Here is a 17,557-nt window from a genome sequence, read left to right on the forward strand (position 1 = left end):
GGGAAGCCAAGCTCAAGTTATCAGTGTAACCTGTTATCGCCTGGACATGTTGAAATATCATCACGCCCAGAATGAAGGGGTAATACTTACATAACCAATGTTCTAGTAATACTAGTCCTGTGTGAATAGGGCTTTAAACCATTCAAATTATAACACCTTAATTGCATAGGAATCAAGGTAAAATAGCGTAAACTTAAAATTGTCACCATAACTTGGAATATACTTAGTTTATTACAGAAATATATGAAGGAGAAATATTCTACTTTAAGCATTTCACAGTTTGAGAGAGCATCTCACATCTTAATCTCCAGTTTAAATCTTCCATCATGACAGTTCTAATCTGACACATACACTACCTTCAAAAGTTTGGGGTCACTTAGAAAAGTCCTTTTTTATTTTTTAAAGCCCATTAAAATAACATAAAATTGATCAGCAATAGAGTGTAGACATTGGTAATGTTGCATAATACTATTGTAGCTGGAAACAGCTGATTTTTTAATGGAATAACTACATAGGACTACAGAGGACCATTATCAGCAACCATCACTTCTGTGTTCCAATGGCATGTTGTGTTAGCTAATCCAAGTTTATCATTTTAAAAGGCCAATTGATCATTAGAAAACCATTTTGCAATTATGTTAGTACAGCTGAAAACTGTTGTTCTAATTAAAGAAGAAATAAAACTGGCCTCTTTTTTTAAAAATGATTTTACTTTAGACTTGTTGAGTATCAGGTGCATCAGCATTTGTGGGTTCGATTACAGACTCAAAATGGCCAGAAACAAAAAACTTTCTTCTGAAACTCATCAGCCTATTCTTGTTCTGAGAAATGAAGGCTATTCCATGCGAAAAATTGCTAAGATACTGAAGATCTCGTACATCGCTGGGTACTACTGCCTTCACAGAACAGCGCAAACTGGCACTAACCAGAATAGAAAGAGTGGGAGGCACCGGTGCACAACTGAGCAAGAGGACAAGTACATTAGTGTGTCTAGTTTGAGAAACAGATGCCTCACAAGTCCTTAACTGGCAGCTTCATTAAATAGTACCGGGATGCTGGCCTTCTAGGCAGAGTTGCAAAGAAAAAGCCATATCTCAGACTGGCCAATAAAAATAAAAAGATTAAGATGGGCAAAAGAACACAGACACTGGACAGAGGAAGATTGGAAAAAAGTGTTATGGTCAGACAAATCTAAGTTTGAGGTGTTTGGATCACAAAGAAGAACATTCGTGAGATGCAGAAAAAATGAAAAGTTGCTGGAGGAGTGCTTGACGTCATCTGTCAACCATGGTGGAGGCAATGTGATGGTCTGGGGGTGCTTTGGTGGTGGTAAAGTGGGAGATTTGTACAGGGTAAAAGGGATCTTGTAGAAGGAAGGCTATAATCCATTTTGCAACGCCATACCCTGTGGACGGCGCTTAATTGGAGCCAATTTCCTCCTACAACAGGACAATGACGCAAAGCACAGCTCCAAACTAAGCAATAACTATTTAGGGAAGAAGCAGTCAGCTGGTATTCTGTCTATAATAGAGTGGCCAGCACAGTCATAGGATCGCTACCCTATTGAGCTGTTGTGGGAGTAGCCCATCAAGCCAATCCAACTTGTGGGAGGTGCTTCAGGAAGCATGGGGTGAAATCTCTTCAGATTACCTCAACAAATTGACAACTAGAATGCCAAAGGCCTGCAAGGCTGCAAATGGAGGATTCTTTGACGAAAGCAAAGTTTGAAGGACACTATTATTTCAATTACAAATCATTATTTATAACTTTGTCAACTTCTTGACTATATTTCCTATTCCTTTTGCAATTAATTTCATGTATGTTTTCATGGAAAACAAGGACATTTCTAAGTGACCCCAAACTTTTGAATGGTATTGTATCTACAGTGCCTTCAAAAAGTATTAAACCCCTTGACTTATTACACTTTACTGTGTTAAAACCTGAAATCAAAATGGATTAAAAAAATCTACACACAATATCCCATGACAAAGTGAAAACATGTTTGTAGACATTTTCATAAAATGTATTGAAAATTAAAACAGAAATCTCTTATATACAGTTGAAGTCAGAAGTTTACATTAGAGGTCGAACGATTATGATTTTTCAACGCCGATACCGATTATTGGAGGACCAAAAAAAGCTGATTCCGATTAATCGGACGATTTTATATATATTTGTAATAATGACAATTACAACAATACTGAATGAACACTTTTATTTTAAGTTAATATAATACATGAATAAAATCAATTTAGTCTCAAATAAATAACGAAACATGTTCAATTTGGTTTAAATAATGCAAAAACAAAGTGTTGGAGAAGAAAGTAAAAGTGCAATATGTGCCATGTAAAAAAGCTAACGTTTAAGTTCCTTGCTCAGAACATGAGAACATATGAAAGCTGGTGGTTCCTTTTAACATGAGTCTTCAATATTCCCAGGTAAGAAGTTTTAGGTTGTAGTTATTATAGGACTATTTCTCTCTATACCATTTGTATTTCATATACCTTTGACTATTGGATGTTCTAATAGGTACTTTAGTATTGCCAGCCTAATCTCGGGAGTTGATAGGCTTGAAGTCATAAACAGCTCAATGCTTGAAGCATTGCGAAGAGCTGCTGGCAAACGCACGAAAGTGCTGTTTGAATGAATGCTTACGAGCCTGCTGCTGCCTACCACCGCTCAGTCAGACTGCTCTATCAAATCATAGACTTAATTATAATAACACACAGAAATACAAGCCGTAGGTCATTAATATGGTCAAATCCATAAACTATCATTTCGAAACCAAAACGTTTATAAATTCAGTGAAATACGGAACCGTTCCGTATTTTATCTAACGGGTGGCATCCATAAGTCTAAATATTCCTGTTACATTGCACAACCTGCAATGTTTTGTCATAATTACGTAAAATTCTGGCAAATTAGTTCGCAACGAGCCAGGCGGCCCAAACTGTTGCATATACCCTGACTCTACGTGCAATGAACGCAAGAGAAGTGACACAATTTTCCTAGTTTAATATTGCCTGCTAACATGAATTTCTTTTAACTAAATATGCAGGTTAAAAAAAATATATACTTCTGTGTATTGATTTTAAGAAAGGCTTTGAGGTTTATGGTTAGGTACATTCGTGCAACGATTGTGCTTTTTTTGATAATGCGCTTTTGTTAAATCATCCCCCGTTTGGCGAAGTTGGCTGTCTTTGTTAGGAAGAAATGGTCTTCACACAGCTCGCAACGAGCCAGGTGGCCCAAATTGCTGCACACTAGTTAAAAGAAATTCATGTTAGCAGGCAATATTAACTAAATATGCAAGTTTAAAAATATATACTTGTGTATTGATTTTAAGAAAGGCGTTGATGTTTATGGTTAGGTACACATTGGTGCAACGACAGTGCTTTTTTCGTGAATGCGCTTGTTAAATCACCCGTTGGCGAAGTAGGCTGTGATTCATTGATAAATTAACAGGCACCGCATCGATTATATGCAACGCAGGACAAGCTAGATAAACTAGTAATATCATCAACCATGTGTAGTTAACTAGTGATTATGTTAAGAGTGACTGTTTTTTATAAGATACGTTTAATGCTAGCTAGCACCTTACCATGGCTCCTTGCTGCACTCGCATAACAGGTAGTCAGCCTGCCACGCAGTCTCCTCGTGGAGTGCAATGTAATCGGCCATGATCGGTGTACAAAAATGCCGATTACCGATTGTTATAAAAACTTGAAATCGGCCCTAATTAATTGGTCGACCTCTAATTGTTATGTTTGGATGAAAATGGGGGAGGCTTACAAGCTGAAGAACACAATCCCAACCGTGAAGCACGGGGGCGGCAGCATCATGTTGTGGGGGTGCTTCGCTGCAGGAGGGGCTTCATGAGAAAGGAAAACTATGTGGATTTATTGAAGCAACATCTCAAGACATCAGTCAGGAAGTTAAAGCTTGGTCGCAAATGGGTCTTCCAAATGAACAATGTCCCCAAGCATAGTTCCAAAGTTGTGGCAAAATGGCTTAAGGACAACAAAGTCAAGGTATTGAAGTGGCCATCACAAAGCCCTGACCTCAATCCTATAGAAGATTTGTGGGCTGAACTAAAAAAGCGTGTGCGAGCAAGGAGGCCTACAAACCTGACTCACTTACACCAGCTCTGTCAGGAGGAATGGGACAAAATTCACCCAACTTATTGTAGGAAGCTTGTGGAAGGCTACCCGAAACATTTGACCCAAATGAAAAAATTTAAAGGCAATGCTACCAAATACTAATTGAGTGTATGTAAACTTCTGACCCACTGGGAATGTGATGAACGAAATAAAATCTGAAATAAATCACTATTATTCTGACATTTCACATTCTTAAAATAAAGTGGTGATCCTAACTGACCTAAGACAGGGATTTTTTTACTATGATTAAATGTCAGAAATTGTGAAAAACGGAGTTGAAATGTATTTGGCTAAGGTGTATGTGAACTTCCCGACTTCAACTGTAAGTATTCACACCAACATTGCCCATTATTCTTTTCAAAATTCAAAAAAGTCTGGTTGTTGATCATTGCTAGACAACCATTTTCAGGTCTTGCCATAGATTTAAGTAAAAACTGTAACTCGGCCACTCACTGTCTTTTTGGTAAGCAACGCCAGTGTAGATTTGCCCCTGTGTTTCAGGTTATTGTCCTGCTGAAACGTGAATTCATTTCCCAGTGTCTGGGGGTGTAAAGCAGACTGAAGCAGGTTTTCCTCAAGGATTTTGCCTGTGCTTAGCTGCTGTCTTTTTTTCTTAACTCTCCATTTGTTTATTTTCTATCCTGAAAAATTCCCCAGTCCTTAACGATTACAAGCATACCCATAACATGATGCAGCCACCATTATGCTTGAAGAAAATGGAGAATGGTATTCAGTAATGTGTTGTATTAGGTTTACCTTAAACATAAAACGTTATATTCATGACAAAGTTAATTTGCTTTGCCACATTTTTTTCAGTATTACTTTAGTGCCTTGTTGCAAACAGGATGACTGTTTTGTAATATTTTGATTCTGTACAAGATTCCTTTTCACTCTCAATTACACTGTTTTTGTTCAAACGCAACAATTTCATTGATTTGACTTAGTTACAGTTCATATGAGGGAATCAGTCAATTTAAATAAATTCATTAGGCCCTAATCTATGGATTTCACATGTCTAGGAATACAGATATGCATCGGTTGGTCATAGATACCTTAAAATAAAAATTATGAGCATGGGCCTCACAATCTCATATTTTTGTGCACTTAAATTGCCATTGATAAAATGCATTTGTGTTAGTTGTCTGTAGCTTATGCCTGCCCATACCATAACCCCACCGCCACCATGGGGCGTGGTTCAATGTTGACATCTTTCTGGAAGATTCACTTGAAGCCAAGTTTCAACCTCTTGGCAGAGGCAACCAGGTTTTTGGCTAAAATGTCCTGGTACTTGCAAAGTTCATGATGCCGTTGACCTTAAAAGGAAACTCCCAAACTATATTTTGGTATTTGTTTCATTAGTGCACTGTTGAAAGAGTCCCACAATTTTTTGCTTGTCAGCAAGTTTAAGATATAACTTTCAAAATACAAAAAGTGTCTCAGTCAGTTGAAGGGTTCTGTAGAATGGGATGGGGATCCAGTTAGGTCTCTCACACAATTAGGAGCACTTTCCTTCTCCTCTGCACACTGATGAAGTGGTTGGAACCTTTGCAGTCTTCTCAGACACACTGCCTGTCTTAGAACAGAGACGCATCCCGCGGCTGCATGCACAAGGGCACACCATTCATATCATGAGACATCCAGGCTCTAGCCTGAGCAAACAATTCCTCCCCCTTCTACGTTGGCACTGGCAGTGACAAATTGTTGCTATGGAGCAAGCACACCGTGGTAACATAATAGCCTTGTAATAGTTTTTGCCGACATTGTATTCCAAAACTTTCATTTCAGGTTTTATTTGTGCTGTGAACGACAGGGTCTACACAGCACCAACACCATGCAAATGCAATTGCTTGTTTAGCACATGACAGTGATGTGAACATTTCAAATAGACGTTTACTGAAGTGTTCATTTTTTACTTGAATATGTACACAAATATGAGTTATGTGATCATGGGTTGAGAGTCAGTTTTTTTTTATACCATAGACCACTTTCTATTACCATGGGAAATTGGGATTTGGGAAAAAGATTTGGCCTATTCCAGTCATAAAAAGGCACCCACCAGGGTTAGTTGTTTTCATGCTGGGAAATATGCATTCCAATACACACAATAGCTTGGTTTTAATACAAATGGAGACAGATTTTTTGGGTGAATTTTCTAAAATATGCATAAAGAATATTCACATTTTCCCACGAGAGGTGTTTCCATTAAACTGACTTATTGAGGACAAAATGCTGTGTGTGATGACGTAGTGCACATAAAAAAAACTTTTGCAAAAACCAAGAAGTTCAATGTGTTTCCATCTACCGATGGCTGCCAAATCTTTTGCGATAAGTTGCAAACTTGCCCAATCTGTTTTTGCCGCATGCTCTCTAGACATTTCTCTGATAAAGTCGACAGGGTAGGTTATAAGATATGGATAAGAGCAATATCATTTTTATTTGATAACTTGCAGCCAAGCATTGATCATCATCTCACCAGCATTCAAATAATACCATCAATATTTATAGGAAATTTGCATCAAGCTCATCATCAAACTCTTTTGGTGGGGGTCGGGGGGGTCCGACGCTAGTTAAGTACTTCTCTCTATGCGTAGTCTGACCTTGATCTTAAGCATGACATTAGCATGCTATTCACCCGCTATTTGTTTTAGGTGGAGATCAAAGAAATTAATATGTGTCTACAGATACACCCTATTTGATTTCTAGAATGTTTAATTTATATGCCTGGACTTTTTCACTGTATATATAAAAAAATTATTTAAAAAAGTACAATGTATTGTGTTAAATATTAGCCACTAGCAGTAGCCACCGTCAGTTATACCCGCATGCATTTATAACCTTGTTATTTTCCTTACACTTTGCACCATTATATATTGTTTGTTTACGTTTCCTCTGTCACGTTCGCGTGTCTGTTCCTGAGGATCGCTAGCAATAGTGGTTCATAGTAGGCTAATGTATTACAAGTTGTGAAATACTTTGGGACTTGTAGCCTATTTGAATCATTATGGAATGCAGACCATATGTATCAGTTTAAACCTGGAGCCTGGTGCACGGTTCATGATGTCTGTGTAACAGTATAACTTTAGACCGTCCCCTCGCCCCGACCTCGGGCGCGAACCAGGGACCTTCTGCACACAACAACTGACACCCACGAAGCGTCGTTACCCATCGCTCCACAAAAGCCGCGGCCCTTGCAGAGCAAAGGGAAACACTACTTCTAGGTTTCAGAGCAAGTGACGTAACTGATTGAAACGCTATTAGCGCGTACCCGCTAACTAGCTAGCCATTTCACATCCGTTACATCTGGACCATTGTCACAGTTCCATGATAAGTGAAGAATATTAAGGTAGATTTATAGACTACTGTTCAAACCATATTCTACACTTTTCTCACCTTCCAATATGTCATGGATTGAACAGTTGAATATGGTAATTTTAAGGATGAATCAAACCAGTGTATTTTTGATAAACCAATATATTTTGTGTAAAGGCATCCAAACTTGTTTTTTAATTATTCATAAATACTTTCCTAACCCCAAATAATATACAATAGAGTATTTTGAATGTACCAATTGGTGCTGAAAAGGCGACGAATGTCTGTATTTACATGGCCTTCTCTCCATATGCTCTAATAAGTTTTATTTTTTAAAGATGTCTTTATATAAATGTACTGAAACCCCTATTGAATGACAACTCCATGAGGAAAAAACCCAGCAAGTGGGAGGGTTTTCACCAGGTGAATTACATTTATTCAGTGCGTGCAAGGGAACAACGCCTGCAAAGCCAATTACGCACCGGCATAAGATAACGCCTTGATCACACCGATAGTGTCATTGTGCAAAATAGTATGCAGGATCATCTGGATGTGTATGAAACAAAAGTTCAACATTCACCTTCTGCTACCATTTCTGTCAAGTCGTCTACGCATACAGTTTGAGCATACATTCGATAAATCCAAAGTATGCACCACACAGAACGCACTGCAACAGCAATGCTACAAGGCAAACGCAGCGTTCCACTGGAAATTAATTACTTCTGGTGTACCAAAATGCAATGATGCTGTCGATCACACGGCCAGCATCATTGTGCAAAATAGAATGCAGCATCATCTGCACATGCAACAAAGGTTCAACATTCAACTTCTGCTACCATTTCTGTCAAGCCATCTATGCATAGTTTGACGCATAGGTTCGATAAATCCAATGTATAGACAAGAGTAAACGCACTGCAACTGCGTCTGCAACGCTGCAAGGCAAACGCAGCGTTTCATTGGAAATGAAAGTAATTCTGGTGTACCAAAATGCAATGACACTGCCGGTGTGTTCGAAGCGTAAGCCTGAAAAAGTACTACTGAGAAGTTCGTAGGAAAGGCGTGCCTATAAAAAGCGTTCATTTCCTAAGTCTGAATCAGGCCCTTAATGCTTTCCCACGTTGTTGTAGTACAACTTGGCATATCATCCCGTGACTCCAAGTGATGGTTTACGCCATCAATTTTCACACAATTAATTTTACCGACAAAAAAACGAAATTGTACCGACACTTCATGTTTCCATAACACCTGTCGTGTTTTTCATGTTATTTATTAATACGCCATTACTATACTTGCATAACAACTGGATGTAAACGTGGTTATTAAGGCACAACACAGACCTACTACATGGGTTGCAGGCCATGAATCACAAGCCAGTGCCAGCTCTACCCCTCAGTATATTCTGGATACTAAGGTAGATACTCAACTTAAGTATCTTATTGTCAAGAGAATCATGTAGAGACAGCCGTACTTATCGTTGTCAAAGAAACTATAAATTCCATTGCCAACAAATCATATCAGAACTGCCTGTCTTTCGAAAGTTAATTATGTTAAATGTTTTAACATTGGACATGAACCAAATCTCCCCCCAGTTCCTGTATCATGTCTGCAAAGTCCATCAACTTCTTCAATGTCATCATTTGGGGCTCCCTGTAAGAGTAATCGCTACACTGTATGCATTACGTTGTCGGGCTTGTATACTTGTAGCTACAGTAAAATAGCCACCCGTTCTACAAATAGCCACCCGTTCTACATTTCCCATCTGCCTTGCAATCCAAATTCATTAGCAATGCAAATCATGCCGATTCTGTATTGAACAGAACAAATATTGTAATTGTGTCACCGACAGTTTGATGTAAATACTTGGAAATGAGCATGATTCTTTTCCACTTTAACTAATAACCTGTGAAATCGCAGTCAACAAACGGCATACAAATGTATGGGCACAACAAGTTAAGCATAATACGGGTCATGGTAGTTAGGCATAAATAGGCCCTAACTTATGTCTGGTTTGGTAATCAAATTGCCCCAGGGGGTCTGCTTAATTCAGATTTGAAACAAAATGTGACGATCATTTTTCTTGATGGAAGTGACATGCTGAAAGCATAAAAACCTTTGATGCAATACAATGTAACGATGTATGCTCATTATATAACTAGATACAATCTAACTGGCACACGCAGACAAACAAGTTTAATACAGAAGATAATCTAGTGATTCTCCGAATATGACATTAAATCCACTTACTGAATGTCTGGATTGTGGAAACATCATGTCAATTCCTTGTTTATTGTTTTCCTTCCCAAATACGATGAATGATGAGTATTCAAAATGCAGCCACAAAAATATTGGCTTGTTGTTCCCCTCTTTGTCCGTATTTGCAAGCTCGAATCTAGCCAATAATCGCACGAGTTGACCAGATCACTAGCGAACGCTAGTTATTGTCCCCAAAATTGGTGATCCAGCTGGCGTTAGCTAGCTAATCAATATCTCTTGTTTGTCCAGGTGTATATCACTCGACAAAAGTAGCCTAGTAGCTACCAGCTGGAATCTCGTTTTCGTTGGTGATGAAATACAAACCTCGACCATTTGAATGGTCCTTTCTTAATTCTTCAAAGGCTGTCGCTCAAAATGATTAATCGCTGTTGCTAACGTTAGTTTTCAGTTTATAGGTAACTTAACTAGTACACTAGCTAGCTAAATATAATATGCATATAACTACAAATGTTATGGATAACGCTAGGTCTTTTCGTGGTTTCTTTTGTTCGGTCTTCTTTCACCGTGTGTTTTCGCCAACGCAACAAAGCCAGCTAAAGCTATATGTCCGTTAACACACAACGCTTCAGAGGGGAAATTGTTCGAATTCGCAAAAATAACAAAATGGATCTCCGTATTCGCTTAAATTGAATTCCTCCCGTTTATTAACTAGTGCTGGTAAACAAAGTTGGCGCAAAAAAACGACTTAAGCTTAAATCATTACATTAACAAATCTTATAGTAAACTTTAAAGTATACACTTGCTCAGCCTCTGTCAAATCTGTCCCTAGCCGAAATCCGAATTTGTGGCTGAGGCTGAAGAGTCGACATTCCATTCCTGAGGCAAGTTGCGACATTACAAAACGCCCCACAAAGATATCCACCGTACAGAACAAATCATATTCTATGCCAATTGGAATAGAACGCAGTGGGTGTTAAAGAAAATGTATTTCTATCTGAAACGTTCTACGTTGCACTTCTAAACATGCCCCAAACGTCATCCCAGAAATGTAATGGCTAAATAACTAGCGCCCCTCGTGGAAGGGAACACAAATCCCACCTTGAATGAGTACACTAGCTGCATTTAATTTTTGTTTTCTATTGTTTCCCACTGTGGTGTCAACCACATAAAATGTATCAAATTTGTCTTCTGGATTATTTTTTTGTTTAAATCATAAAGCCTCATTAAAAGGTGTAGCATAGGCTATGTTTCAAAAGCTAATTGTTCATAAATGAGTTCATAATATACAGACAGAACACCAGCACAGAGTATAGGAACACATTTTATTCCAATTTAAAACATACTTTTTCTTTAAAGGAGAAGGCTATGAAAATCATTTTCATGTTTGAATGAGGTTCAGGCAACAGTGGTTGAAATGAAACATACAAAAGAAAAATACTGAAAATCAATACCCATTAGGTCCCTTTTCTGAAGGGCTTTGCATTAATACAGTTTCTCCCCCTCCCCCCACCCAAACCAACACATGCAATTAAAATGTGATTTCTTTAAAAACAGCAGTTTATCATTAAATACAGAATAAAAGTCACCTTTTTCATTTATTTATTCATCTTAAATCACATACTTAGTGTTTATTTGTTTTAAAAAGTGGACCATGAAATACATAGGTCCTTATGATTTTTCACAACATTGGCACTTGTTAAGAGTCTGGCTCTACAAAGAAAGGGGATTGGCACATTCATTATTGTACATAATTTACATTTGGTATACTTAAGAAAAAAATACATTACTTTCAATTTATACACCACTACACAAAGTTTATTTAACCTCTTATTTAAAAATCTATCATATTAAGTGCTCCTAAATACAAGAGTTCAGGTAATGCATCAGCCTTACAAAAGAAACAAAGATGCAATGATAGCTTTTAGCATTTCTGTGCATCCATCACATCAGTATGGATCTCAAGAAAAAGCATTAACCATCAAAAGTGTATACACATCTCATAGTACCAACAAAACGTGCATGAATGAACATGTAAGTTGCATGAATGCAGGAAGTCCCATTGCTGCAGCGCAGGTTCAGTGCATTGACCCGGGAGAAAGAAAGGATTAAAGATCAAGTAAGAGGAGACAACAGCTGATATTCTAAAAAACACCATTCATTAATTCACCGATGAATCCAACTGCTACAGTATATTACCCCTTCGGTACCTTCACTTGGCAAAGCATTACAATAAATAAAGTTTAACAGGCTTATTTCAAAATGAACTGTATGGAAAAATGGTGGCAACTGTTTGTATATACTGTAGTGCTAGTCAGTCTATGGCATGGACTTGCCTCTAGTAGTGTATCCCTTCCTCAATCCCCACTGTGCTGGTTTTAGTGACGACAGTACTTCTTTCATGTTCTCTTACTAGTTATTGTGATGTTCAATTAGTGTGCTGTAGAGGGTGCACATAACACAGCTACATACACACTGTCCATAGTCCACATGTGGAGAAAACCAATGTACTTGGTTTAAACTGACACTGACTGTATGCCCAGAAAACCCATGGTAGCATTCTCATATCTGCCAACAGCAGGGAGGGAGGCCTGCGCCAGACATTCGTAGAGTGTTTTTTGGAGCGAAGCAACCACACAGCACATCATACACCTCAAAACCACTGGATCACAAGCTGATGCAGATACCTACAGTAAAGAGCGCAAAAGGTGTACAATGTAACTAAATGAATGCAAAACCACTGGGGGGTTACAAGCATGAAGAGAGCCCAGCATGAGTGTCATGTGTAGAACTAAACCCTACTCTACCTAAGCAAGTAAACCACAGGTCAAAGGGAGTGTGCTTCTTGAGGTAACAGAGCAGCAGAGAAGCAGTAACCACTCTAAAACAATTCAAAAACAAGCTGCCTTGTTGGTCGTGATCTGAAGTACCACTGGCAACATCTCAGTCCAGCCTGCCCTGGCAAGAGACCTTCGTACTCCTGAGAGAAATTAAAACTTGCCTACAAGCTCAACAAGTTAAACCAAAAACATCCGTTCAGACATATGCAATCACGAGAATTTCAAATTTAGTTGAAAACCTCATCTGCAGTTGCACAGGAAGCATTCATATTTCTGCTTCTTATGTACAGTTCACAAATAATGTGGTATATAAAGTATTAGGTGTGGGACCATTAATTAACAAAGAAAGGCCTTCAAATACAAGTTGTGCAACACCAAACATCCCTGACAACTCGCAAGCTGCCTTCACGACAAGGCCACATCCACCGTGGGTTGGCCAAATGACAAGTTATTACAAAATGTCCAACATGTTTCAACATTTTTAAAACACTGTGGCACTTAATTAAACTAAGTCCAAAAAAAGGTAATACTTTTCCACCTTCAATGAAAGCAACATTTAGATATTTCCATGAATTGCACAAACCATTTAACAACTGACGTAGAGACAATGTAGAGGAAAGGTAAAAGTTGGACCTTTCAGCCAGGCTAGTATACAGTGGACATTAGTTAAGGGGGACTGAAGAGTATACCCAAGCCAACATTATGGGCAAAACATTCTTAGGTTGCAATTCAATGTAATTGTAAACACACAGCAAGATCTTAAACAGAGCACAAACTTCACTTTGCAGGGTAAGTGCTTGCCATGTACAGTAGAATGTGAAAAATATTTGGGCACCCTGCACTCAGTTTGGCCATTATTTTTGGCACCAAAAATACAAGATATGAAAAACAAGTCTGTCATCATGATAACTCTCTAAAGTGTTAAGTTTCACCTAACCGCTCTCACCCTACGCTCTCTGGAGTGCAAATAGCACTGTGGCAATCATATGTCTTCCAGTCATGGTCTTTCTTAGTATATAAATGTCAAGCATAGAAACATGACTAGTAGGGCACATAAAACACAAACCATCCACAACAATGGACTAAAGCCAAGCTGAAGACATGAATGGCAGGTGGGAACGGAAGAGCACACTAAAGATTGGCTGAGGCAGGCAGCTATGCGATCCCCTTGTGATTTTACTAGGCTCTGCTCGGGCACAAACGGGCTGGTCAAAGTTCACAGGCAAATAGCCAGCAGAATTCATCCTCCAATGATCACCAACTGGCATCCCTGGACAGTTTGCACTCAACCTGTGGCAATGGCCTTCCCCTTGGCATCAACACACCCCAACACTGGCTCCCTGATTCATAACACCCACTTTAATTGCACCTATTGCTCTATATCACCCATAGAGTCCTTTAATTATCTGTCAACTTTGCTAGTAGTAGCCCTTATAATGAAAAGTTATGAAAACTCACCTGAATTACGTTGAAGACAAAATAGCAACCTATCGACATATTGTTAGCTATGGAATCTTAACTATCAAGCAAAAGACAAGATATGGGATTAAAACCAATACCAAACTAAAATCTTAAATTACAAAAATGCAAGCACAGACCAGTTAAATTCAACCACTGATGAGTTTTTTTTTCTATTTGCATAATGCACCAACCCAAAATGGAAAAGAATCTTCCCATTCTCAAGCATTTCAAAATTGAAACAGAACATAACTGCAACTACCAAGTATGATGTCTCTAAAGAAAGGTAGATCACTTGCCAATAAAATCTTTTTTTTTTACAGCAGTATGGACCCCGTCTCTCCCAGTCTCCCATCTGATGGAGACACTTCTAGATGGAAGCAGGGAGGAAGAGTCAGACGAACAACATCTAGAGCTCTGGTCCATAAATTAGACAAATTTAAAAAAGACTTACTCTTATTTATCACTATCATTTCTCAAAATATTGGCCAAATAGGGATGAAATATCCAATACCTTTAACAAAGAGAAGCTGTACTGACACCGGGTGGAGGACCAACTTGTGACTTAAGTTAACTGGCAGCACTAAAGATTTCTTTATTACAACAAACTATTGCTCCTTTATGTCATCTGCACAAGTACAGCAAGTTGTTTACTTTCATTGGAAGATAACCAAAATGTAAAAAAATTCACAGAAACAGTATCAAACAATTGTAATTAATTAGGCAATTGTCCAAAAGAAACTGTATAGTACGGCAAATATAAATTAGTTCGGCCTAAATTAATGTACCAAACTTTTCAATGCAACTATGAGAGAAGACACACATGTAAATATACACATTTCGTTTCAGTCATCTCCATCACCCCATTCCCCAACGAGTTGGTTTTGTTCATCGTATCTGAACAGTCTTGGGGGATGTAACTGATACTGGCAACTTGATTGTATCTACAGCAAACAAAACATAATACATTTGGCAAATGGTACAGCATTTTAAGGAGTAAAAATCATGACAAATTAAATATAAATAGTGCTGCAGTTTATTCATATTGTTGTTTTAGTTTTAGAATGTTACAAGATGCTGCCAATTCAACAAGTGGTTCTGTGAAAAATTTAAATGATTTTTTGTCTAAGGGACAGGGAGCAGTGGATTGAGGAAACATGTAGGTTACATCCTCTATTGGATAATTGTGACTTTCCTCTTGGAAATGAGAAACACTGCGGTCTTGTTCATCTTTAATTAACATCTTCATCGGGAAAGCGGTAGTAGCAATAGTAATAGTCAATAAACTCACCTAAAATAATTCTTAATATACACAGATCAATTTACTTCATCTCTCCCACCCTTGCTCTGTCTGTGTGAGCATCCACTTGATTGTAACACACACTTTTTACATTCAAGAGTGCAAGGTGACTTCTAGCCTAGCGTGAGGTTTGGAAAAAACACACCTCAAAGACCATGTAGAGTTGAGCTTCCTCAGCACCACCCGCACCTGCTCCAACGATATTCTATGCAGTTACCCACAACCCCCTGCAGACTGGTGGGTGCCCAGTCCCCCCCATCCCGCAGACAGACCCTGCTGACTGTGAAGGGGGGACACTGGCATTTTCCTGCTTTCCTACACCTCAGCTCATCTCTCCTTCCTTTAAATCACACCAGCATCCAAGCAACCAAATCAAAACAGACCTCTACCTACCTACCTACCCACCCACCCCCAAGCCCCCCTCCTTTAACAGGGGTGACCCAGAGACGCAAGCCAAACCAGGTGACAAATGAGAGCTGTCAACCACCAAGTCAAGTCAGAGCAGCCTCCGAGTATATATATATATTATATATATATATAGGTGTTTGTGTGCGCGGGTGACATTAGGAGGGATGTCAGGCTGCAGTGGGCAGGGAAGAGAGGAGTGGGGGGAATGACTGGAGCTGGAAAAACACATCCAATTAAACCATAGACAAGAAGCAGGATGATGTTGGGACCAGGGGTGAATAGAACCTGGAATATATTACGCATGTGTGATCGAGTGTTTGTGTGTGTGTGTGTGTGTGTGTGTGTGTGTGTGTGTGTGTGTGTGTGTGTAAATGCATGTTGGTGAATGTGTCTGCATGTGTGTGTGTTAGTGCAGGTGTGTGTGTGTTAGTGTGTGTACTGTTTCATTTGTTGGTGTGTGTGTGTACTCTGCGTGGGCTGCCGGTTTCTCTCAATTTCTCTCTCTCACACCAGGTTGTACTCCTTCAGGTTGAGCTGCAGGATGGTGTCTTTGACGGCAGCGAACACAAAGCGGATGTTCTCTGTGTCTGTGGCGCAGGTGAAGTGGGAGTAGATGATCTTGTCGCTGTCAGGGTTCAGGTCCACAAACATCTTTAGGATAAACTCCCGGCCCGCCTGAGCGTCTCTCTGGGGCCCTAGGGGTACACACACACACATTATCCCAAAGCTACAGGCAACAGGACACATCACTGTGTACCTGTGCTACCAACGAACACACAACATTTCAAATTGAAAGGACGACGTTACATGATCTCAAAAGGTAAGCGATTTAAATCCTGAATGGTGTGAATTTGTATTACATTTCAGTTCATTGTCTAGCCACACGGTGTCACTAAATACTAACAAAAATACATTCAGGTCTGTTCATGCCACCTATAGAGTTTGAAATGAATAATGTTCCAATAATAAATAAATATATCATATGCATTATATTTGATAATTTGCCTCAGTAGCTGCCATGGTACTGGACATGGCCACATTAGCCAGTGCAGAGAGGTGCTAGAATAAAGTTGTTTACCATCAAACTCGGGGAAGTAGTCGACCAGGTGGGAGTAAGTGATCTTCTCCTCCAATAGGTCCTTCTTGTTGAGGAACAGGATGACGGAGGAGTTCTGGAACCAGGGATATGTGATGATGGTCCGGAACAGAGCCTTGCTCTCCTCCATCCGATTCTGACAGAGAAAGAGGGAGGTAGAGCGATAGGGACAGGAAGGAAAGGATGGTCAGAACTCACTTGGTTCCTTTATTTGATTTATATAGGCTATGCACAAAGTAGTCTATTTTGCATAGATAACAAAATATAATCACAGCGACTGTTAAACAATAAACCAAAGAACTTTGAGGCCTTCAAGTCCACCCAAAAGGTATTTTGTTTAGAAGTAATATCTACGTGATTCCAGGCTATTTTGAAACGGTAAAAACAGCTGCTAGCAATGTGCTTTTTCTCTGAGCAAACATGATAAATGTTCTATTTTTGATGATATGGGAGCGAATACATTCAAGCAGTATATCAAAACTGGAAAAAATGTGTAGGTTGCACTGGCAAGTATAAGAATATTTGCCAGGGTATATTATTTCATTATAAATCTGATTATTTCACATGGGGGAGATGTGAGAAGCTAAAATGCTAGCTTGCTTGCAGTTTTTAGCAAGCTGCTAGCAGAGTAGCCTACAGCCAAATGGCAGGCACAAAATTAGGTAATGTAAAACAAACCTACACTTTTATTACATGTAGCTATTATTCAAATATGCAATTGTTTTCTTGCTTTGAAATGAGCCAACAGTGGTGATGTTTTTAGCGTGATTATTAG

At 39.0% G+C, this 17,557-nt stretch overlaps 2 protein-coding genes across 7 annotated transcripts in view; both read right to left on the reverse strand.

The window, feature by feature from the left end:
* LOC111972121 (TLE family member 5) overlaps window positions 1-10,695 on the reverse strand; it is a 42,261-nt gene extending 31,566 nt beyond the window's left edge. Inside the window, exon 1 of one of the 2 annotated variants that reach the window (XM_023998983.1) lies at window positions 9,714-10,695. In XM_023998983.1, the coding sequence (XP_023854751.1) occupies window positions 9,714-9,740 (27 nt within the window). In that variant the 5' untranslated portion in view covers window positions 9,741-10,695. The remainder of the gene's footprint in view (window positions 1-9,713) is intronic. The other variant, XM_023998984.1, reaches the window with a different exon arrangement.
* Window positions 10,696-10,986: 291 nt separating this feature from the next.
* LOC111972124 (guanine nucleotide binding protein (G protein), alpha 11b (Gq class)) overlaps window positions 10,987-17,557 on the reverse strand; it is a 63,391-nt gene continuing 56,820 nt past the window's right edge. For all 5 annotated transcript variants that reach the window (XM_023998988.2, XM_023998985.2, XM_023998986.2 and 2 more), the window contains 2 exons: window positions 16,765-16,918; window positions 10,987-16,381 (listed from right to left, as the gene is read on the reverse strand). In XM_023998988.2, coding sequence (XP_023854756.1) covers window positions 16,191-16,381; window positions 16,765-16,918 — 345 coding nt within the window. In that variant the 3' untranslated portion in view covers window positions 10,987-16,190. The remainder of the gene's footprint in view (window positions 16,382-16,764; window positions 16,919-17,557) is intronic.

Source organism: Salvelinus sp. IW2-2015, linkage group LG13, assembly GCF_002910315.2.
Source record: "Salvelinus sp. IW2-2015 linkage group LG13, ASM291031v2, whole genome shotgun sequence".
Classification (NCBI taxonomy): domain Eukaryota; kingdom Metazoa; phylum Chordata; class Actinopteri; order Salmoniformes; family Salmonidae; genus Salvelinus; species Salvelinus sp. IW2-2015.